The sequence below is a fragment of the Diaporthe batatas genome (assembly GCF_019321695.1).
Source record: "Diaporthe batatas strain CRI 302-4 chromosome Unknown Contig00029, whole genome shotgun sequence".
Classification (NCBI taxonomy): domain Eukaryota; kingdom Fungi; phylum Ascomycota; class Sordariomycetes; order Diaporthales; family Diaporthaceae; genus Diaporthe; species Diaporthe batatas.
Genome location: NW_025408576.1, coordinates 134,045 through 156,608, shown reverse-complemented (window position 1 = coordinate 156,608; position 22,564 = coordinate 134,045). Strand labels below are relative to the sequence as shown.

The 22,564-nt window shown below is 51.6% G+C and overlaps 8 protein-coding genes across 8 annotated transcripts; 5 read left to right on the top strand and 3 right to left on the bottom strand.

Moving 5' to 3' along the window:
• Positions 1–459: 459 nt before the first annotated feature.
• On the bottom strand, positions 460–2,159 carry KVR01_013660 (uncharacterized protein; the record flags this gene model as incomplete). Its single annotated transcript, XM_044783127.1, has 5 exons — positions 460–792; positions 1,039–1,495; positions 1,549–1,631; positions 1,696–2,083; positions 2,143–2,159. The coding sequence occupies 5 exons, from the start codon at positions 2,157–2,159 to the stop codon at positions 460–462; spliced, it is 1,278 nt and encodes a 425-aa protein (XP_044637435.1).
• Positions 2,160–3,638: 1,479 nt separating this feature from the next.
• On the top strand, positions 3,639–5,632 carry KVR01_013645 (uncharacterized protein; the record flags this gene model as incomplete). Its single annotated transcript, XM_044787553.1, has 5 exons — positions 3,639–3,890; positions 3,969–4,143; positions 4,202–5,120; positions 5,191–5,524; positions 5,591–5,632. 5 exons carry the CDS (start codon positions 3,639–3,641, stop codon positions 5,630–5,632), a joined length of 1,722 nt encoding a protein of 573 aa, XP_044637420.1.
• A 1,457-nt stretch (positions 5,633–7,089) lies between these two features.
• KVR01_013583 (uncharacterized protein) lies at positions 7,090–9,042 on the top strand (the record flags this gene model as incomplete). Its single annotated transcript, XM_044787510.1, has 2 exons — positions 7,090–8,462; positions 8,523–9,042. The coding sequence occupies 2 exons, from the start codon at positions 7,090–7,092 to the stop codon at positions 9,040–9,042; spliced, it is 1,893 nt and encodes a 630-aa protein (XP_044637358.1).
• A 283-nt stretch (positions 9,043–9,325) lies between these two features.
• Positions 9,326–11,388, bottom strand: KVR01_013619 (uncharacterized protein). The gene is made up of 2 exons (XM_044785018.1): positions 10,855–11,388; positions 9,326–10,732 (listed from the first exon to the last, which is right to left on the bottom strand). The coding sequence occupies exons 1-2, from the start codon at positions 11,173–11,175 to the stop codon at positions 9,725–9,727; spliced, it is 1,329 nt and encodes a 442-aa protein (XP_044637394.1). The 5' UTR covers positions 11,176–11,388; the 3' UTR covers positions 9,326–9,724.
• Positions 11,389–12,526: 1,138 nt separating this feature from the next.
• On the top strand, positions 12,527–15,366 carry KVR01_013638 (uncharacterized protein). The gene is made up of 6 exons (XM_044790179.1): positions 12,527–12,679; positions 12,741–13,142; positions 13,203–13,251; positions 13,310–13,727; positions 13,801–14,703; positions 14,769–15,366. The coding sequence occupies exons 1-6, from the start codon at positions 12,601–12,603 to the stop codon at positions 14,820–14,822; spliced, it is 1,905 nt and encodes a 634-aa protein (XP_044637413.1). The 5' UTR covers positions 12,527–12,600; the 3' UTR covers positions 14,823–15,366.
• An 896-nt stretch (positions 15,367–16,262) lies between these two features.
• KVR01_013604 (uncharacterized protein) lies at positions 16,263–17,419 on the top strand (the record flags this gene model as incomplete). The annotated part of the gene is made up of 3 exons (XM_044784783.1): positions 16,263–16,394; positions 16,466–16,809; positions 16,843–17,419. 3 exons carry the CDS (start codon positions 16,263–16,265, stop codon positions 17,417–17,419), a joined length of 1,053 nt encoding a protein of 350 aa, XP_044637379.1.
• A 497-nt stretch (positions 17,420–17,916) lies between these two features.
• KVR01_013651 (uncharacterized protein) lies at positions 17,917–18,827 on the top strand (the record flags this gene model as incomplete). The annotated part of the gene is made up of 2 exons (XM_044791607.1): positions 17,917–18,116; positions 18,167–18,827. The coding sequence occupies 2 exons, from the start codon at positions 17,917–17,919 to the stop codon at positions 18,825–18,827; spliced, it is 861 nt and encodes a 286-aa protein (XP_044637426.1).
• Positions 18,828–19,861: 1,034 nt separating this feature from the next.
• On the bottom strand, positions 19,862–20,967 carry KVR01_013621 (uncharacterized protein; the record flags this gene model as incomplete). The annotated part of the gene is made up of 3 exons (XM_044783946.1): positions 19,862–20,566; positions 20,640–20,748; positions 20,945–20,967. The coding sequence occupies 3 exons, from the start codon at positions 20,965–20,967 to the stop codon at positions 19,937–19,939; spliced, it is 762 nt and encodes a 253-aa protein (XP_044637396.1). The 3' UTR covers positions 19,862–19,936.
• Positions 20,968–22,564: the final 1,597 nt, after the last annotated feature.

Genomic DNA, 22,564 nt, shown 5'->3' with positions numbered 1-22,564 from the left:
CTTAAACTTAAAGGCTCCCTTTTAAATTTAACTCCCTTAGAGAGAAAAATACTAAAAAAGCTTAAAAAAAGGTTTAAATAAAGCTAGAAACTAGATAAAGTTATAATAATATAATATAATTAAATAAAAAACTAATTATAAAATTATAATTATAGGTCTTTTAGCCTTATATTTAAAAGGGTTAAATTAATTATATAATAAGAGATATAAGAAAGAATTTATAATAAAATATTATAATATAATATATAAAATTAGTTTTACTTATTAATAATTAATAAAAATTATAATATTTAATTTTAACTAACTTTTTAAAATATATTATATTATATTAAGTATACTTAATATATTAAGAAGTAACCTTATTAGTATATATTAAATTTAGGGTATTGAAATCGGTATGGTATTTTTAATTAATTTATGTAAGCTGCTATTAATCACGACAATGCAACACTAAGACAGTTAATCCTCCGAGAGTATCCCATTTCTCTTCCTTCTGCCATGCCACCATAGGAGCAGCGGTATAGGAAAGCCCAGGACTACTCCTATCAGCGCCAAGAGTGTGTTGCCCCAACCATAGCCGAGGCGTTGATACATGATGGGAACCGGGAGAGGTAGCAAGAAACCGGCGACTGAACGGGTGACAGTGATAGCACTAACGGCCGAGGCCGACACACTTGTGAAGCAGTCCACAGTGTACAGGTTGATAATCTGCAATCCGTTCACAATGCCGAACGCAAAAATGAAAACTCCAATATTTGGCAGGATCCAGTGAAGCTTGGCCTCTGCTGTCCACTACAGTTTTGGTTTAGCAAAGATGGTCAAAAGACGGCTTGCGGTGAGGATTTGAGGGCGTTCCTTACTCCATATATCAGCAACCCAGGAGGTACAAGAACTGCACAACAACCAAGCATAGGGAGACGGAATTCCGGTAACCCTTTGTTGTTATTTCTGGCCTTGAGCTTGCGATAGACCTATGGAAACAATCAGCCTCGTGGTAAGCTACGCGAATCGTTGGAGGCATATATGGAAGAAACCTACCCATCTGTTGGCAACGGCACCTGACTGAGAGCCAAAGGCGAATCCAAGACCGAGTGATATATAGTTGAGTCCTGAAATTAGACGCGATTCGCCATATTTTCCCGTCCAAAGCTCTGTCATGGAAGAGATCGCGATGTACATGAGGCCATACAAAAATGCGCCGTACAAAGAGACAAGCTGAATCGTGGGCTCAAAGCAGAGGAGTCGAACGGCAGTAGTCAACTTCTTGGAAATCTTGCTTGTAACGCCTTCACCCGTTTTGAGGGCTCCAGCACCAGGCGTGGTAAGGCACTTGCTCATAAACCTCTTCTGGATGGCTGGTGCATATGTCTCTCTTAGGAGGACGAGCCCGACCAGCTGGATCACAGCAGAGGCTATGGATGTCACCCAGAATATCCACCGCCAATTCAGATTCTCGATGATAACGCCACCGATAATGGGCCCAAGTGCCGGCCCGCTGGAGATATCATGTCAGTAAGAAGCGAGTCTCAATTCACGAAATGGACGTACAGTAATGCTGGAAGTGTGTACAGACTCAGAGCCCTAGTACGCTCTTCTGCATTCCAGCAGTCGCTGAGCACTCCTCCGCCCAGCTGGAAGAATTGCCATCAGCACACAAACTATTGTTCGGCTGCGGTGACAAAGGGCCCAACTCACAGCAAGGGGCCCGCTCCCGCCGACACCAGCAAGAAAACGGAACGCGATCATCTGGTCCCTTGATCTCGCAAGACCACAGGCTATGTTGAAGACAAGGTACCAGAGATTGCTCAGTGCAAGCACAGGCTTCCGCCCGTAGATCTCAGAGGCAGGGCCGAGAAGCAGCGGCCCTACTGCATACCCCAACACGTAGACCGTCAGTAGCAGAGTACTGACGACTGAATTATGGATCGCGAACTCCTCCGAGATTGTATCGATCCCCGGGGCCATTGTCGAGGATGCGAGCGAGGAGATGAATTTGTAGCCCGACAGTACCGCTGTGGCGAACCATCGCTCCCAGAGAGGCCATTCCCTAGCAGTCTGGGCCTTTGCAACAGCGGCATCTGGACTGTAGACGGCAATGTTATCTCACCACGATCCTTCTCAATATTCGGAATTTTTACCTACTTTTGTGATGGTAGCATGCTGCCTTGTTTGGAGGTGTGTTTCGCCACACATCAAACATCACACTTTCTTTTGCAGCTGGCTCAGTGCTAGGAAGGTCTGCCAGGTCCGAAACCACGTCCCATGGTTCCTGCGGCATTTCCCCCCTGTGCGAACAGCTTCGAATGTGCCTCGTTCCTTTGGTCCGTAAACCCCGACAAGATGCACCCTGATTCATGGCCCTGGCAGCTGAGTCGTAATGGCGTGTCAAAGAATCCATCGTGTCCGCCGATCCAGCAGAGCTGCAGCTCCTGACCGAATGAAGACGCGACCGAGGTCGGATCCCGCCCATGCAGCAGAACGCGCGCTGCCAGAACAAGCGGGCACTTCGTTCGAGACCCCAAAGGTGAACGTCAGGGGTGCCCGAGCCTGGAACCCTGTCCTGCAAGCTCGTACTTCCTCCTTTAGAACAGGTGGAGTAGCATTTTAACTCTTGGAACGGGTTTGGTGACCGGGGTGTGGAGACTGGTGGGAACAGTAAACTTTTTCCTGAACCAAATAAGCTTTGGCGCGTTTGATTAAACTTATCAGATTGAACAAGCTTGTTTTTCTCCACTGCGACCCTGCCCTTGCACAATCTGATAACCAGGATCTTATCTGATCCGCTGCTGAAGCTGTCATGCGCATGGGGACGACCTTGACTAATGCATGATAAATACGTGTATTTGTCAACCCACAGTGGGCCCTTGAGATGCTCCGGGCGGCTGCCGTGCGTCATGGCTAGATGTCCATAGTTCAGAAAGTGAATACTAGTAAATACTTGTGTTACGGTTGATTACTCTCTCCCGAGGTCAATGTTGGTTTCTTGGAAGTGAATCACACCCCGGGACTGTACGGGGTTTAGGGGCAACGAGACTAGTGAAAAATGGCAACGATGGTATATGGGATCGGCAAGGGCCAGATCTAGTGTAGAATGTGAGACAGGTAATTATGTGGGAAAATGTCGCACGTGGAGCTCCAGGGCTGTCATGTCAGGCTAAACGTGCGCTCAAGCGTGTCAGAACCCGCCAGCGGCCCTGGTATGTACGGAAACGGAAAACAAGAGGCGGCCTCTAGAATATGCCTGACTCTAAGGCAATTGCCGACACTGTGCGGCGTGCAGGTATGTCCAAACAGCCCTGCTATGGCCGATCTCATTCCGTGCCTTGACCCTCGTGGTCCTGACATGACCCGACATACCGCAAGTGTACAATGTTGCTCGGTCATCGCGGTATACCCTGATCCAAGAAATGCTTCTGGACGTCAAATTATATTACAAGAATCATTATAAAAAGCCGAAATCGGGGCTCCGAAAATCATAGGACAGTTGTTGCGTGATTTCAATCAAAAGCTGGCAGCGTGATATAAATCGGTCTTCGGCTACCAGCTGACTCCGATTTTGAGTCTTGGACTCCCCAAGTAGCACGAATATTGATACTGTTTTTTCTTTCTGGGTCAGTCTTTGTCACACCACCAACACCATGTCTGCTGCAACCGCCACACTGAGTGTTGTCTCGGCACACTCTGGACCAGCCACTAGCAATGGCGCAGATGTCAAGTCATCGAATGCGGAAATGCATGCTCAAGTGCTCCACCAGTTTGCACAATTTGAGACTTCCCGTCGAATGATTGCCTGCCTTGTTAACGAGGGCATGATCGATGCATCCGTCGACCAATCCGGCTACCTCAACCTCCACCAGCCAAAGCAGTCCAAAGACACCAAAGGCCTGGTAGTGAGAGTTGGCCTGACTGGGGATGCAGCAAGAGAGTGGCTGGGAAGCACATCAAAACCATACCTCCAGCCAAGTGAGCTGTCTGTCCCAGTTATGATCAGGCGGGAGCAGGAGGGCCAAGTTGAAGATGTGGCGGAGACAGACCCTACTGTGCTCTTCAGACTGATGTCTCCTTGGTTCACGAGCGAGAATACAAGCCAAGAGGCGATTGACACAATCACTCGGCAACTAAAAAGCTCCGCTGAAAATCAAGGTACGGCAGATTACACGTGGGAGATAACTGAAGCCATTCACTGACATTCGTGTTGTAGAGGAGTGGTTCCACCTTGCCAGGAATCAAAACTTGCCAACCCTCGCCGACTCAGCCATCGTGTGGGAGCAGAGCATCCTCACCGGCCATCCAACACACCCAATGCACAGGAGCTGTTTCGCCCAGGAGCCCCTGGAACCCGTGTCACCCAAGGACGTCCACTCCCTCCGCAACCCCGAAATCAAGTTCCTCGCAGTCCCATCCTCAGATCTACGCATTACCGGGGCTTTCCAATCCCGTCTTCGACCCCTTCTGCAGAAGCTGGGCATCACCAACACGATCCCTGGCACGGTCGTGGTGCCCTGTCTAAAGCGCCAGATCCCTGCCATTACGACCCGCTTCCCGAGGGTCGAGGTGCTGCCGTCCCCACCTGTCACCGCGCGCGCCCAGGCCGCTACGAGGACGGTTTCCTTGGCCCCAGAGCTTGAATCCCCGTACCAGCTTAAGCTGGCCTTGGCCTGCTTCATCACCTCGGCGCTCCGAACCGTCAGTCCTTGGACTGCATGCGTGGGTCCCGAGGCGGGGGAGGTCTTGTCAGACCTCCTGCCCGAGAACCTGTGGGTTGCCCGCGAGGTCGCCAGCGTCACCGGTAGCGGCGCCGACTTCGACGAGGCGAAGCACATCTCGTGCGTTCTCAGGGAGGACCTGGAGCCGCGGGCGAATGCCCTGGGCGAGGCCCTCATCCCTGCTGCCGCCCTCGCCGAGACCGACCTTGCGACGGGTATCAGCAGTGCGGAGCGTGTCTTCGGCCTTGACACGATCGAGAAGCGTAAGGAGTGGTTACGAAAATACGTCTCGACCTTGTTGCGCCTCGTTATCCCACCAGCCCTGGAGTCTGGCGTGGCGCTCGAGGCGCATGGTCAGAACATGATGGTGCGGGTGAACAGGTCCACGAAAGAAGTTACTGGATTTGTCGTGAGGTTCGTGCGAGTCATTTCATAGCCACTCATATGGATACACTGACTGAATGACTGGCTGACTGATCGACAGAGACTTTGGCGGCATCAAGATTCACATGCCAACACTCCGTGAGAGAGGCTACACTCTCTACAGCGCCTTGCCTGACAGCTTTGTGACCACTGATGTCCGGGAAGAGGCGTGGGACATCCTGCACCACACCCTTTTCAACAACAACATCAACCATCTTATCCAGTCCCTAGGTCTGCACCGCAATGGTGGATGGGCGATTGTCCGCGAGGAGCTAAACGAGGTCATCAATGCATCCACAGTCGGCCCTCGGAATGAGCTGCTACAGTATCTCTCCAAAGATCAAGTACACCTGAAGTGCTTCTTGAAAATGAAGCTTGAGGGGCTCTACAGAGATGTGAGTCTGTTTCTTTGTCACTCGATCCTGCAACACTGCTTGATCACTAACCGCCAAAATCTCAAGTACCTGCATGTCTACGTCCCCAACCTGCTTCAAACACAGTGATATTCAGTGGGAATAGCCGAGGCGTTGTCGTCAAGATGGATTGCTCTGAGCGTTTTAGATACACGTAAAATTTAGATGAATCGAAAAGTATATGGAGGCCGTCAATAGGTCTGTCGCAACACTACACACTGCAGCGAGCAGGAATAGTTTGAGTACTACGCGCATGGGAGGTCATTCTATTGGAGTTTATTCCATGAGAAATTACCTCGTAGATCGGTGTTTCTTAGAGGTGGTTTCGTTTTTAATCTCCATACAAACAAAATGTACGTGGCGCCTTCATACAGTGGTAAAGGCTCGTGTTTCTTAGAACGTGAGGGATGTGTCTTATTGGAGAGTGTCCTGTATGAGGCGTTCCCCAGGTGCCATAGGAGCTGATCCCATTCTGTAACATACCGTGCACACACGAGAATTGCCTGCGAATGGCGTTCAAAATGGCCATCTTCTTGCACGCTGATCGGGGATTACTCTCCCGCTCGACTACCTAGGTACTCAATCCGACGATCGTGCAAAGGATTAGGCGCCAGGAGGCGGTGATGAATCGTGTACTAGACGGGTCCCGTCGATCTCCGCGCGGGTACAAAAATCAAACCTGCCCTGCTTTGCTACCGAAAGAGGCATCCTACTCGTGCCAACCCACAAGTTGTCTATTTTTCCGCGGCGGCTGAGTGGATCAGTGGCGTCCTGGTTTACCAAATCTTATCAGCCATCCCAGTGTGAGTCTTGGTCCTTACAGACCTTACAGACCCTGCCAGGTCGTGATCATGTCGCACCGGGAGTGGTGTGCGCCGGCAGTCCATGACTTGGGAACCTTGGAACTGTTGGCAAGACCCAGACTTTCCGGAAAATGGAGGCTAGTCCCCTTATTTAGGAATGACCCATGGTAGGAAATAAAGTTGCCCCACTTGGTTTGACAGTAGGGCTCCATCTGGGGACCGGGACCATGACATAGAAGAGCTTGCAAGGATTCCGAAGCTTGTCACATTGGCTACCAAGGAGCTGTGCTCAATGAAAGAAGAGGGGCTTCTCACACGTGCAGACACTGTCGTGGGGGTCATGAAACCAGATACATGATGGTACTGCAAGTTGACCAGCTGGCAGATGAGTATCTCATGCGAGCTTTTCGTACCGAAGGAGTCAGTCCTAGGTACTCGAGACCCCAACAGAATTGGCAGGGGCACAGCCAGGAAAGCCTCCTCAGAATTAAGGTTTATTTGTTCCGAATTTCGCCATTATCCAGCAATTTTATCAATTGATCAGATAACCTAAAGCTTACCTAACAAGAAAGTCCTCGGCAGCTGGCTTCCCCGGAGCAATACGGCCAACGTCCTCGCATTAGGATGTCTCGTATGCACAGGTCGCGGCCGGTGTTCACTCGCCTTTGAACTGCGGGCAACCCACGTGCTGCTCACGTCGCCAGCCTCCCTTTCTTTGCAACTTTCTTTGCAAAGACCGACACGATGGCCTACCGCTCATTGAAGTTCGTCCTTTTCGGCAGTCTTCTGGGCCTGTCCCGGGCAGGTGAGCCCTATCCGGAGCGTGACGAAGTCTGCCTCTCGGCCTGCGAGCACACCCTCGACAAACAGACATTCGTGCCCTCGTCAGCCAACGAAGATGCCAAAGCGGAGCCCTGCACCAACGACCTCCATCTGCAGTCGTTGTACATCTGCGCCCAATCTTACTGCGAGCAGCGAGATGTCCAGCCCGGGTGGGACTTCCTAAGTCACACCTGTCGTCATGAAGGATATCCTGCCCTCCCGCCGCTGTCGAGCTTCGTCGGTATCTCTACAACCGACGCGAAGACGATCAACTCAACCTCGAAGGGCAAGAAACTCAACACCACCGTCCTCGCAGACGAGAAGTTCTGGGACTTGGTTTTGGAGGGCACGACGCTCCGGGCACAGGCCCGATGGACGAACCGCAGCCACCAGGAGGCTGCGTACATCTTCTGGGGCATCGTCATGGGACTCGCGGCGGTCTTCAACCTCGGTTCCAGGTTATCCGTTGTTCCACCGGCGTTTGTGTCTCGCATCCTCCGCCCGGTCCGGGCCCACCTGAGCATACCACCTGTGCTCGCCAAAGCCGCGCAACCAGTCCCCTCCAGACTGGAAGCCCTGATAATAGCCGCTTTCTTCGTCATCAGTCTCATACTATGTGCGGTAGAAATACACCGTCTCCCAGGGAGCTGGATCTATGTCAGCTTCAAGGAGCGGGGTGACCAGGCACAGATCCTATCACTTATTGCTCGCCGGTCCGGTGATATGGCAATAGCGAATCTGGCCCTTATCTGGCTATTCAGTATGAGAAATAACCCGCTCATCTTGATCACTGGATGGAGCTTTGCCACATTCAACCAATTCCACCGTTGGATTGCCCGCATCACGTTTCTCGAGCTGGTCGTCCACGCCGGAGTTTTCACCAAATACCAGTTTGTCAAGGGCGGCCTGACGAGATACAAATACGTCTACCAGCAGCTCGAGTGGTGGGTAATGGGTGTCGTGTCACTCGTGTTCTTTTCCCTCGTCCTGGGCTTTGCGGCCGCGCCTTCGCGTGCAAAGTTCTACGACAGCTTTCTATTGATGCACATTCTAATGGCTGTCGTGTTCTTTGCAACATTGTGGTATCACGTTGAACCGCAATTCTTCACGGACTACCTGTGGCCCATAGTGGCCATTTGGCCTCTTGAGCGCTTGTTGAGAGCTGCTCGGTCCTTCATCACCGGTGCCAAGGGGATGGCATCAGTCTCGGCGGACAACTCGGCTGGCTTGGTGAGAGTCGACGTCACGACACTACTGGGCAAGCGAACACCCACTCCTGGTAGTACTTACTACATGTGCGTGTTCCTGAACGATTCTCCAACATGACACTGGAATGTGAGCTGACTTGACATTAGGTACACTCCGACCCGATTCCCGTTCTACCAGTCCCACCCATTCACATTGGTGGCCTTCCCCAATGCGCCGGGTGAAGATTCCACATCAAGCCTGGAAGAAGAGAAGGGACCCGGCAGTGTATCAGTTCATCCGGTTCCTGGTCCGTACGAAAGGCTGAACTACCGCTTCCTAATCGCTCCACAGAAGGGATTCACGAAACGTCTGAACAACTATATTGTAAAGGGCCAAAGAACGAGTGGGGAAGAGTCTGCATCTCAACGCGTGCCAATCCTGTTAGAAGGCCCATACAAAGAGGAAGCAGAGTCGATTGATTTCCACTCCTGCCGGGACATACTGCTGGTGATTGGTGGAAGCGGTATTTCAGTGGGATTGTCTTGCATCTACAGGGCTCTATCCATCCCCGAGACGACGAGTGTCACGCTGGTCTGGTCAGTGAGGAACTCAGAATTGATACGATCGGTTGCCAATGAGGAGTTGCAGTGTGCGCTCAGAGACTCGAGGTTTACGCTGAAGGGGTAAATATCTCCCATTCACCTCGTCATTCATGCATAGCTACTGACAAATGTGATTTAGACATGTCACCAGGGAGTCCGCGGGTGAAAACTCGAGGGTCTCCGGCGAAGATCCATCCGCCCTAGCATACAACCGACCTGACGTGGCCGCTGTGATTCGAGACCATGCTCTAGATGGCGATGGAAGACTTGGCATCATTGCTTGCGGTCCACAGGATTTGCTAATAGAGGCCAAGAAAGCTATTGCATCAGTCCTGAAAACCAAGACACGCGATCTGGACGTCTCAATTGCTAGCTTCGGCTGGTAAACACCGCCACGGACCTTATTTCTAGAATAGACCAAAACAATTCCCAGCGCTGGGAAGGATGGCCAAAGGTGCAGATATTGCATGCCGACTGGGCTACCTACATAACATGAGTCCCAACAAATCCACAGCGCCGTGGTCTAGATGATGCAGCATCGCGGACCATGTGCAGTCATAAAGAATCCTTTATGTTTATAGTCATCTATCACGCCTCACACTTCAATTTATAGATACATAGCTCCTTAAACAGTATGTGTTGTAAATTTGCGACCACGCAGAGAAAACAGCAATGGATTACGTGTTTCTTCTATGACACTATCCGCTCCATAATTAGGTCTAGGGATACAAGATAAAATTAGACATCCGAAAGTCGTGATAACCAAGCTAAGCCCTCCACAGTGTATCCGGCCACTGATCGTCATAATCATCCTGGCCGTCCATCAACTTGACCAAGTTCTCCCTGGCGCTCCACCGAATATTCCACGTCTTGTCATGGTCCAGATCGCTCCCCTCCTGCTTTGTGAAGTGCGAGAACAGACTCGGCTGCGTCGTCAGGCAGACATGCCGCTTGTGCTCAAACGTGCCGTCGCAGAACTGCCGCAGCCCGAGGTCAAAGGGGTCGTCCATCTTCCACAGGCCCAGGTCGTACAGTATCCGCCGCGCACCAGCCTGCGACACCCCGTACGCAAACGTGCACACGGCGTCGAGCTCGTGGTGCGTGACCCTCGTGTGCGCCGGGTACGAGTCGCGGAAACGCGCGTGGCCGCCGTCGTCCCAGGAGTGGATGTTGCTGGGCTGCGGGACGGTGTCGTCTTTCTCCCTGACCACCGCGCCGCGTGAGATGTGCCGTGACCGCTCGGCCCACTGGTTCTTGGGGTTTCCCGTGGGCTGCTGCACGCCGCAGTGGCCGAGCCAGAGCACGTCCCAGCCGTCACCGTACGGCGACGTGGCTGGGTCCTGGGTCTTGGGGAGCTGGTTGAAGTTGAGAGGCGGGGGGTCGAGTTCCTTGTCCTTTTCCTGCACCGTCGGGTACGTCGGGTCCGCAAAGTCCTTCCTCCCGGCCAGCGGCTGCAGCAGCGCACGGCTCGCCAGGGCGAAATCGCGGGCCTGTTCGCGGATCCGCACGTCCCAGTCCAGGTCGTCCTCGAAGATGATGGCCGAGGTGAGATTGTTCTGCACAATATACCACAGTGCGTCCATGTGGGCACGCCAGGATGCGCGGACCTTGCCTGTCCACCCTTTAGCGCCGGGCGGCATCGCGGAATCGGGGACGTTGGCGACGTCGACGCCGGGGAGGAAGGTGAAGCGGAGGCCTGTCGAGGAGCCCATTAGGGTCATTCGGTCGCGCTTGTCGGTCCGGTCGGGCATGTTGATGACTATCAGTTCGGCTACCTATTGGAGGGATCATTTGGTCAATACGGTATAATTTGATGTCGGTGGCCCTGGGGGTGGTCCCTCTGGCTGAACGGAGCGGGGTGAAGATAATAGACGTGCGCGCATTGACATTGACTTACACCGAGAGTTGCATTAGCCGCCGCATCAGCTGAAAGGCCATGATCGTCCGTCTGCTGGTGGCTTGCGGGAGCTGCTGGTGTATCCGATGAAATGGATCCAGGCAACGTTATGGTGGCAGGCTCATCTCCTGGGGCGACACTGTCGACGTGGTCCGGTTTGTGTTCCAGCTCGCTACCCACAGTCTCAGGAGGGACAAAGTAGGTAGGTCTCTTGCGGTAATACGAATTCCATCCTGTCAGTAATAGAGTGATGCACAAAACAGCCACCACGGCGGTGGCACATATTCTCCACACCGGCTTGTTGAGCAGGAGTCTGGACATGATGCCCAGATGACAGCAGCTGGCGCAGTGTCGTGAGATGGGGATGTTGAAGCTCCTCAGGGGAAAATAAATCAGGCTCTCTCTGCTGCCTAAGTTTCATTTCGCGGCTTGGGTGTACTCGCTTATGCGAAGCTTGTGGAACAATTGTCAGACAGGATCACCGGTTGAGTCTAGCGGGCGGGCTAAGCCTTCCGTATAAGTGGTAGCACTTGCATGGCATTGGATCCATAGTGCTTGCCGGGTTCCGTCCGCTTGTGGCTCGGATGCTGATTTTGAATGCTGACTGTCGTCCTCGAACGGGGGCTTCTACCGGTAACTAGAGAACACGGTCACGAGCTAGACCAACTCCTAAAGTACAAGACAACATGTGAACCCGTGCACAGGCCGTCAAAGCGCCAGTGTGATGTATATTTTTTGGGTGCCTTCAGACGCTGTGCCTCGCTAATGGAACATCTAATCCACTCATGGAGGTGGCTAAAATACCTTGACAGTGCAGCGGTTGTTTTCGCACGGGTCTGACGACTTGTTCTGATTGGAGCACTCTTGCATGAAAAATGAGGCATCACTTTTAGATATTTGCCACTTATCGTGTTTTCCCACTGTATGTCTTCTAAATGCTGGCTCTTCAGCATTTACTCCTATATGAAGGCGCCATGCAGTGTATGTCCTCGGACGTGTACAAAATAGAAGCAAAACCAGGTAAATATTTCAGACGAATGACACAGTGGGGATAGCTTCTCCAAAAGGCCATGTCTTCTGGAAGTCGTCATCAAATAAGAGATAGGGGAGAGTTTTTGATGATGAATTTATTCGATCCAATTATGTCCGACGATGAATCCAGTCTCGCTCTCTTGTCGTTCCTGGATCCAGATCTTCATGCTGACGGTGCAATGCTTGCTCCGTGCAGCCGTGACAAGAGGCCATGGGCACGGGAGGCCGAAATCCAAATTACCCTAGGGTAGTTATCACAGGCCTGAGGGAGCCCGGGAGCTTCAAGTTGTGGATCTCGTGACAGCATCTCGCACTCGTACCTGCGTGAAAGGCCGCAGCGGCCCCTGGGGTTCGGTGCTTTCTGATGTCGGTAGGCAGTGTCCGGACGTGGAGACGCGTGAGTGGGTGCCTGGAGCTAGTGTACTGTGGCGTGGTACGGAGTACTCCAAGGCCATTAGATCCACTCTAAACTCCACGTATAATCCTTCGGGATCCCTGGTGGCACCAAACACGGCCTAGCCAGGCGCGGTGGCTCAGGCGAAATCTGCCAGATCGCGGTCTTATCGCCCGTGATAAGACCAAGCTGCATACAAGTACTACGGAGTACCGTCTTGCGGCTGAACTCGCTCGCGACCTTACGGGAGACTGTCTCTCGTGTCACCGCACGTATTCTCCTTCAATTCTCTGAAATTTTATCGTCACTTAGAGGGAATAATGTGGCCTTTCGCAACATACCCAGAGGTCACGGCGGCTGGGCTCAATGGCAATACTTACGACTATGTTGTCGTCGGGGGTCAGCATATCCATCTCATCGTGATGGCCACCACTGGCAGAGCTAACGTTGTGAAGCACAGGTGGTACCGCGGGCTGTGTGGTAGCCTCGCGACTCTCAGAGGATCCCAATGTCTCGGTCCTGGTCCTCGAGAAAGGCCACGTCAAGGATAACTTCGTCTCCCGTGTGCCACTGATTAGCCAGAACTTCTTCATGGGTGACCCTCTTCAAGTCCAAAGCACTCGCTATTCCGAACCCATCAGCTTTTTGAAGGGTCGGAGAAACCAGATTGTTTCGGCTGAAGGGATTGGTGGGTCCTCGAGGATAAATGGTATGCTCTGGACAAGAGGCGCTCCGGGAGGCTATGAGGAGTGGGCCACAGCACTTGGTCTTGATGAGTGGTCATGGGAGAAAGTCGAGCCACACTTTCGCCGGATTGAGAATGCGATCTCATACCCAGATTCCCCTGAGAGGGGACACAACGGTACATTGAAGCGGACCGAGCAATTGCGGTGATGTGCATCCGCTGACTTGAGACCACCAGGACTCATTCCCCTGCAACACAAGTCGTGGCCATTCAAGTGGCCAAGATAGTAAGTCTCACCTTTTTTGTAAATATTAGGACGAATACCTAGCTCACCACCTATGTAGTGTTGACCGGGCTGCGAAAAGACTTGGACTTCCAGTGGGTGAAGATTGTAACAATCCTTCTGCCCCAAGCATGGGGCTTTTCAACCTCGACATGGCCATCCATCCCAATGGGCAGAGAGCTTCCGCGTACAACACCTACCTCAACAGGACGCTAGCACTGGAAAGACAAAAGCGACTTACGGTTTGTACCGGCGTTGTTGTTTTGAGTTTAGATGTCGACGAGCAAGCCGGCATTGTCCGTGGTGTTCATTTTCAAGATGAGAGCGCGAATGGGGAATCGATTACATACGTGAAAGCCAGGCGTGAAGTCATCGTCTGCTCAGGTGTCATTTGCACACCCCAGATTCTGCTCTTGAGCGGCATCGGCCCGCGAAGTCAGCTTGACGCCTTCGATATCCCTGTGAAGAAGGAATTACCGGTACGAACAGTCCCAAAATACTCATCTCGGATCTCAACCATAACTAATTACCATTCTGTCCATGGCTATTCAGGTCGGTGCCACTCTCAAGGACCACTTTAGCTGCGTCGTCAGTGTCGAAATCCCCAAATCAGAGACACTGGATTTGCTCCAGACTATCCAAGGCCTTTGGCATCTAGTCCTCTTCATATTCTTTGGGAAAGGTCTGATGGGTGCCAGTTCCACCCCGAAAACGGTCTTCCTCCGCACAGCTGCCCTCGACAAGGAGACGATGCAGGTCAACACCACCGAAGACGGGTTTGACGCCTCCAACCCGGCCAACTTACCCGACACGGAGATCATGGTCCAGGCGGTGAACAGTATGTGGAGACCCGTGCCTGGTCATTCAGTGCTTACCTTCTTTACCACCCTTGTACAGCCCAAGTCCGTGGGCAGTGTCGAGCTCGCGACCAAGGATCCTCACACCAATCTGCGCATACATCATCCCATGTTCCAGGACCCAGCAGACATAACAACATTCAGAAAGAGCATGCGGTTTGCCATGAAATTTGCAGAAGAGTTCATCGGCTCCGGCTATTCACATACCGCCTCAATTGCATTTGCCCCCGGCGCGAACCCGGAATTGCTGGAGGCATGGGAGAAAACCGCACCGAGCAGCACGGCAACCGAAGGGCCACCGCCAGCTCCTGGACTAACCTTCAGTTCTGGAACTGGAGAGTTGTTGACGCCTAATACAGAAAAGTCTGAAAACAACAAAACGTGGAAGACTGTGTCTGATGATGAAATCGATGACTATGTCCGGCGGATCAGTGTGGGAAGCCTTCACAGCTGTTGCACCTGTCCGATGTCGAGGGACGAGAAGTCTGGAGTGGTCGACCAGCATCTCCGTGTCCATGGCTTCAAGAACCTGAGGATCGCAGATGCAAGCGTTTTTCCGAAGATTCCAAGCGGACATACCATGGCCCCTACTATGATGGTAAGTATACAGTCAAGTCTTGAGACGTTAATGACAAGCCTCTATAATGTACTAACACCCTACAGGTTGCAGAAAGGTGTGCAAGTTTCATTATCAACGATTGGTCAGATGCCCAATGATGTTGTTGGGCCTGATATTATAGCAGAGGGGAATTGAATGCAAAAAGATATCCACGGCAGATGGAAGGAGAAACCTCATCTTTGGGGTCGGGGGTGCAGTATGAATGGAGGCACAATTGCTGGTCACTGAGGTTGGCATGCCCGGCCAACTCCCGGTGCATCCACGTCGACAACGCTGTCAAGTTGCATCTAAAGCGTCGTGTCGCCATACTTGCTGTCTAAGATGGGTACATGAGTGCAAACTACATACCTAGGTACCTTCCCCCTGACACTTCCATTCTAAGAATGGCTGCCCAAGAAGTTGGCTCTCTTCATCACTCGCACGTGCATATGTTGAACCGGTCTGCGTCCCTTTGCACAACTTCTGAACCAACTGATGCCAAGGAGTTGCACCCCGACCATTCAAGGTCTCGCAAGGCCCCCTTTCATTTGAACTAAGTGATAGCTCAACATTCTCAACTCCTCAGCACAGTGAGATCCTGGAGCCGCAGCACAGGCTCAATATGCCGTCTGAAAGGTTCTCCTTCTTCCTGCAGTAGCCACGAGACCGATTATCATTTCCCATGTCTTGTCCATTCCCTCCCACCTTGCCCGAGACGCACCGCTCGACTACCTGAGGGCCCTCATTGCAGGTTTTAAGCTGCTGGCGTTTATTCACTCGTGTGATTGACCCGCCTCAAATTATTCAGGATCCACGCATGGGCTCCCAATACTCAATCAAGATTCAAGGTTATCGTCCCATCAAAAAACCTCTTGACATCGTCTAGCGACCCGACAATCCCGCACCACACACGTTCTCCGACCATGTTGGACAACACTGGCATTCCAGCAGCTTCGATCTCTGCAAGAGGTTTTCTCTGGGTTTGTGCACTCGTGCCCGTGTTGGTTCGTCTTATTTCCTATTTTTCCTATCACTATAGCACCCTTTGAGGGATAAAGCAGATCAGCTGACCAAGATCCCAGCTACTTGCTAGTGCACTCTACAACCTCTACCTACATCCCCTTTGGCATGTGCCAGGCCCTTTCTGGGCTAGAGCAAGCGAAATCCCGTCATGGTACTACACAACCCGCGGAAAGCGCCATATTTGGCTGTGGCAATTATTTCAGATCTACGGAAGTCGTATCCGCGTCGCGCCAAACTTGGTTCTGTTCTGTGACCCAAAGGCCCACGCGGCTATCTATGGCATGAAGTCCAACGTCTGATGGAGCAAATTCTATGTGGGACTAACCAAGAGTATTCGGGAAAAGACAACTTTTAATACTATAGATCCCGCGGAACATGCCCAGAGACGCAAGATACTTAATTCATGCTTTACCGATACCTTGGTGGCTACTATCTCGACTTTTATAGGTCAGCATCTTGACCGTTGGCACTAGATACTACTAGATGAGCACAACAGTATAACGGAGTGGTCTGCCTCTATCAATCTTGGTGAAAGAATGGACTATCTTGTTTTTGATATTACTGGTGATCTTAGCTTTGGGAGGTCCTTTAATATCAAAGAGCCTGGTGAGAATCCTCTCAGGGAGGTGCCACAGAACATTGTCCAATACCTCAAATTCTATTATCTGGTAAGCATTTCCTTTTCCCTGATTCAGGCACGGTTGACGAGAATGACTACTGACGTTTATTTTGAATGAAGATGTGCCGCTCGCCTTTTCTCGGCTCAATTATTTGGCTTAAGCCTCGTGGGTTAGACCGACTCATGGAGCTCGTCACTCCAAAACCGGTCCGACAATTCAATGACTTTATCTTTGAAAGTGTTACAAAACGACTTGAGCTTTATGAGAAGCAGGAGGCTCTTGATAAGAACGATTGTCGTCGAGATCTATTCTATTTTCTATGCAAGGCTCAAGATTCTGGAGGCCGCCCAGCATATACCCAAGATGAGCTACGTGCAGAGGCCATGTTATTCATCATCGCCGGGTCCGACACTACGACTGCCAGCTTGGCTAGTATCTTCTGGTACCTCGTTAGAGCACCGAGGTGCTACTAGAAACTTGTTGGCGAGCTACAAAGAACATTCAACACAGCTACGGATGTCATCCATAGCCCGAAGCTCATGGGTTGTACATATCTTCGGGCATGTATTGACGAAGGAATGCGTCTTGTCCCCCCTGGACCCTGTGAACCTCCACGAGAAGTCCTTGCCGGTGGCCTCCAGGTTCTAGATTATCACTATCCCAAGGGAACGATAGTTAGCACAGCTCCCTGGTGCGACTCACTGAACGTGGAAGTCTACGGGGACCCGGGGGTCTTTCGACCCGAGCGCTGGATCATAGATGAGGCTACGGGCGTCACTAGGGAGATGGTAGCCGAGATCCGTGCCAACTTCCACCCGTTTCTCACAGGTCCCGGTGGCTGCGCTGGCAAGAATATCGCACTGGCGGAGATTATGCTTGTAGTCTCCAAGACGCTGCTTCGCTTTGATTTGAGGAAAACGCCTGGGTCGACTTTGGGGGAAGGTAGGCCTGAGCTGGGCTGGGGCCAGAGGGATAGGAGGCAATTTCAAATAGCGGATGCATTGGTGTCACTGAAGCAAGGTCCAGAGGTCCAATTCAGGAAGAGGCCGTCTCCTGAGACAAAATTCGGTTGAATACGAGTTGGCATAGAGAATGTTGAAAATTGCAGAGTCGGATATGGGGGGTCTTGCTTTGGCCCCTGGAGTCACTTGTACTGTGCTTCACCTCTAGTTCACACAAGTTGTATCTTTCCTCTCCTGACTACCTACTTTACATTGTGGCGAGTTGGGCACGCTTCCAGCACGTCATCTAGGCACCTCGTGCCGGTCCTTCTGGCTCCCCCACCCCAATGTCGCCTCCAACGACCTACATCTATCATAACAAATGAACTTTGCGGTTGCTTTGTGTGACCGTTGGACGCAGCCCGACGGTCCTTCACGCCCCGTTCGCCAGTTTCCCTCATGTCACCCCCGGGATGCGAGCCTGGTGGCGTTCATCCCTAGTGTCACACGGTTCTTGCAGCATATGTACCAACGCAAGTCTGAGCGCATCCTTTTTAAAAGGATTTCCAGGCTCCCTTTCGTGAACATGTCACGGAGACCAAAAACAATCCTACACCCGCTGCTCGACCATGGCAAGCAAAGATGTCGGCAGTGGTGAGACTCCTCAAAATAATGAGGAAGAAGTGCTGAACACCAACCCACACAAGACGGAAACTCCTGCTGGGGACCTCGACTGGGAAACACCTGACGATCCTGAAAACCCTCGCAATTGGCCGAAATGGAAGAGGATCTTTCACACTATCGTGCCAGCTGTCTGGTCATTTGGATTGTATGAACCGCCGCCGCCGCTATTCTGACCTGGCTAACAACACCTTCCAGATGTGCCGGTATCTCGAGCCTAGTCGCCGCGATACCAATCCTCCAACGAGAATTCGATCTGAGCAGAAACGTCGCCCTCTTGCCCGTCACTCTATACACCCTCGGTTTCAGTATTGGACCTTGCATCGCATCGCCTCTGTCTGAACTATACGGCCGTCGCTGGATCTACTGGACCAATCTCCCCATGCTGATCATCTTCAACGGCATAGCCGCAGCCTCCAACAACTTTGTCGTCCTCGTTGTCTTTAGGTTCTTGGCCGGCGTGGGTGGCTCCGGCGTCCTGGCCGTCTCAGCCGGCTCCTTGTCTGACATATGGGATACGAGAAACTCAGGGCGCGTTGGCGTGCCCTACATCATGGCACCATTCCTTGGCCCTACAATGGGACCTCTGATCGGCGCCTATATCCTACACCAGTATGACAATGACTGGAGGTGGACTATCTGGGTTCTTCTCTGCATCCTGGCACCGGTCGCTCTGGCTCTTCCTCTGATGCAAGAGACGTCTAAGAGCCGAATCCTGTACTTGCGACACAAGAGGCGCGGGAATGATGCGCTCGGCATGACAGCCTCGTCCCGGACCAGGACAATCCAGAGGGGCTTGTTACGACCGCTGCACATGGCCATTTCCGAGGCATGCTACCCTTTTCCTGCTTCATCCTGATGAGCGATAGAGTCTGGCTAATCTGAAACGTGCAGCCGCTTACATTCCTCCTTGGCCTCTACACGGCTTACAGTTTCGCCATGATCTTTTCATTCTTTGGCTCTTATGCGTACATCTATACAACAATCTACCACTTCAATTCCAGGCAGATAGGGCTTTGTTACATCCCCGTCATTGTGGGTCAGGCAAACTCTTCCATTATATGATTCACATGCCTTGACCTCCTACTGACAACTCACAGGATTCATTATGGCAGTGCTTACATTTGGGGCCTTTGATGTGCTGAAATATCAAAAGTTGGCACGAACCAGGGGAAAGGTCGTGCCAGAAGACCGGCTTTACGCAGCTCTATTCGGTTCTGGCTTCGTTCCCATCGGATTGTTTGTGAGCCGCCCGCAGCACTAAAATATCATCTTTTATGTGGCTCACAACTGACTCGATTCCATCACAGTGGTATGCATGGGCGCCGCGTGCCGGAGTCCACTGGATAGTACCGGTGCTCGCTGGTCTGCCCGTAGGCTGGGGTACTCTGACGGCATTTGTCACCTCTATAGCGTACATTGTAGACGTCTACGGCAGCGCCAACTCGGCATCCGCTGTGGCAGCCAACGGTCTGATTCGGTTCCTACTGGCAGCCGCCTTTCCGCAGTTCATCATCCAGCTATATTCATCTCGCATTGGAATCTACTGGGCTGGGAGTATTTTCGCCTTTCTGAGCCTGGTTCTGGTTCCTGTGCCGTGGTACTTTTTCTACAGGGGTCAATCTCTGAGACAAAAGAGCCATTATCCCACTAATACCAACTGATCTCTCCTCATACTCGGCCTTTTCTTTTTGGCCAAGTTTCACTTCACAGTCGCCGCCAAGCTTGTGTGATACTGGATAAGACATTGATAGAGTCTTCACTCGACTTCGGGAGAGGTGGAATTCTACTCTGATGCAAGAATGACGATAGCATAGCATAATTGATTACCAGGTTTCAATTTTTGTTCCTCATACATCCGGTGACATACATGGCGCCTTCATACGGTGCCAGCCCAAGTAAAACACAAAGCAATTAGAATCATTAAGACGCTGTGTCAGTGGCCGAAACTCTTCCTTAGTGTATGTATCACCTGTTCCCGCCAGCCATCGAACTCGCCACATCACATACATCCACCGTGTCTCCCTCGGCATCCTCACCGTCTCCGCCAACATCGTCCTGCTCGCTTCCCTGAAGGCTTAGCTGCCCGCTCACATTCATCAACGTCATTCGCACATCAAGTGTCCAAGACGAATCAGATACGGACGTCCTCGAAGACGCCGATACGGGTCTATCCAGGTCAGCTGCGCTGTCCGAGCGGACAGATCCGCCATCCGGAGACGAGGAATCTTCCGGGGCGTCACTAGTGTCGAAAGCTTCAGTCGTCACCTTTAGTGGCCCCGGCTTGCAAAGAATCGGGTGTTCCGGGTCCGAGATATCTAGATTTGCCAAGAAGACATCTGGGTCTGTGGTTGGGATGTCATCCGCGCACCTGTCCCACTTCTGGCCCATGAGCTGCTCGTGTGCCATACGGTGCAGCTGCAGGCTGTTGTTGCTGATCCACTCGAGGTGTGCGTATGAATTGTGCTGTCGGCGTCGGTGAAGGCAGTTGAGAATCGGCTCTAGAATGTAGGATATGACGGTGATGAGAGCGCCTGTGATGAAGGTGAAGTAGAGGCCGAAGCAGCTGAAAGATGTATACGCCGAGCTTCGAACTTTCTGTTTAGAGTATCAGGGCGTTTCACATAACACATGACAGAGAGAGACGTAGTGATGGCTACTGGGTGTGTACCTGACTGTTGCAAATTTTCCTCTCGTGTTCATTCAGTGGCGGCGATTGATGTTCAAAGAATTCTGGGTTAGTAGCACCTTGTGCAGCATCGACAACTGGTACGCGTAAGCTGGAAATGTCCAATAAGATACACTTGCAGCATGTAAAGATGGCACGTGTGCCAGGACGTTGACTCACTATTGATAATTTAGCAAAGAAATCATCTGGTATAGTTCTCGACCAGCACTACCCGCTTATCATGACAGAGCGAGGCATTGCTGATGCGGCATAAAGGAAGAAGGGGTGAAAGGGGATAAAATGCTAACCGTGATGCCTGAATCGTAGCCATGATGATGTGCCACCACTGGAGTACGTCCAATTGCCATTGGTTATCCGGAAGTGGCGACTGAACGCCTTCGAAAAAGTTGGACTGAGATGCGAGCGATCTTGTCCCTAGAGAGCCTAACATTGACCCAAGAGTAGTACCGTGGAAATTCATAGCCAGAGCAGGCCATATGAAGCGAGCGGAAGTTGCATCAAAAGACAACGGTCGATCTGGATCTAAGGCATCGTCTTCCAAGTTGAAGAATGGCGCAGCTCCATATAGAGCATCAAAGAAGCTTGCCAATGGCCCACATCCACGCTCTCTTGGGTACGCTGAGTTACACCACTGGAACTGCTCCAAGCATCCCATTGGCGACGCAGAAACATCTGACCGCCAAGTCGTTTGTTCGGTTGGCAAATCCAAATAGTATATGCCACCAGATGGCGTGTTCCCTCGATACCAGTCATCGTCCGTCTGTTGGAGGAATTTGACTCCGACTCCGGAAAGAAAAACGATTGTCAAGTCTCCGTCCAAGCGCACGAGCTCGGATATCGGATCCCAATCTGGTGATTCTCCTTCAATCCTGAAGAGTCTCAGGTAGCTTCAGAAAGGTCAAACCATGATCTTAGCAGATTCCCCTAGATGGGCTTACCTCAATTTGAAATTGATTCCAGCCATAATGATACCGAGTGGAAGATTATACTGAAAGTCTACATCCCAAATTTCGTAGACGTAGTCTAGAAAGCCCGACTGATTGTCAGCTATTCCAAGGCTCGGTAAAGCCCCGTAATGATATTGATCCCAGCCTATACCGTCGTCATCGACATGACTTGTATAGTTGTCAGTCTCGAGCGGGGCGCAATGCAGCACATATCTGTACGCAAACCTTTCACCTTTGGGAGCATTAAGCCCCAAGTCATCATGACTATCGATGTAGCCTGAGTCTAATCGTAGTGTCGATTGTGGGTTTCGGCATATCTGGAATGGGCATTCGGCGGTAGTATTGATCGTATGTGTTGGAAGCCTGCTGCGAATAAACTTGTTGCAAGCTGTAGTCGTATCGGACTGGTTGGTGCGGTAGCACTGATGCACGTAGTTTGCTGCGCTGTTGGCTTGCTCGGAAGCCCACTCACGACCTATAGAGCGGCTTTCCGCCGTCGAATTGGGCACTACAAGGCCACAATTTTGGCCGTTAATCAGGACCTCGTCGCCGATTGAACTTGAAATGCTTGATGAGAAACCTCCAGCAGCTGTGAATGCCGCTAGATAACAGCTGCTGAATATAACCAAGGGCATCAGGCCGGAAAAGAGACGAGTGTGTGACTTGCGCCAAGCCCAGAATAGGAACAGAACCTCGGATAACGCCGACTCGGCAGTGCGCGAGTTACGCAGAATAACTTGACGCTGGTGATGAATGGCGTTCTTGTCTTCTGTGGTTGATAAATATCGATGCAAAATGAGGCAAGAGATTCGCCAGGCCCTGGAGGCGATAAACCCGACAAAAAGAGCCATAAATGCAATAAGCAGATTGCCGTACTCTTTGGTCATGGTGAGGGTAGCTCCGAAAATAGGGCCACGGGACCAGTTCGTCCAAAGCCCTGTATAGATGTTGTTGTCCATG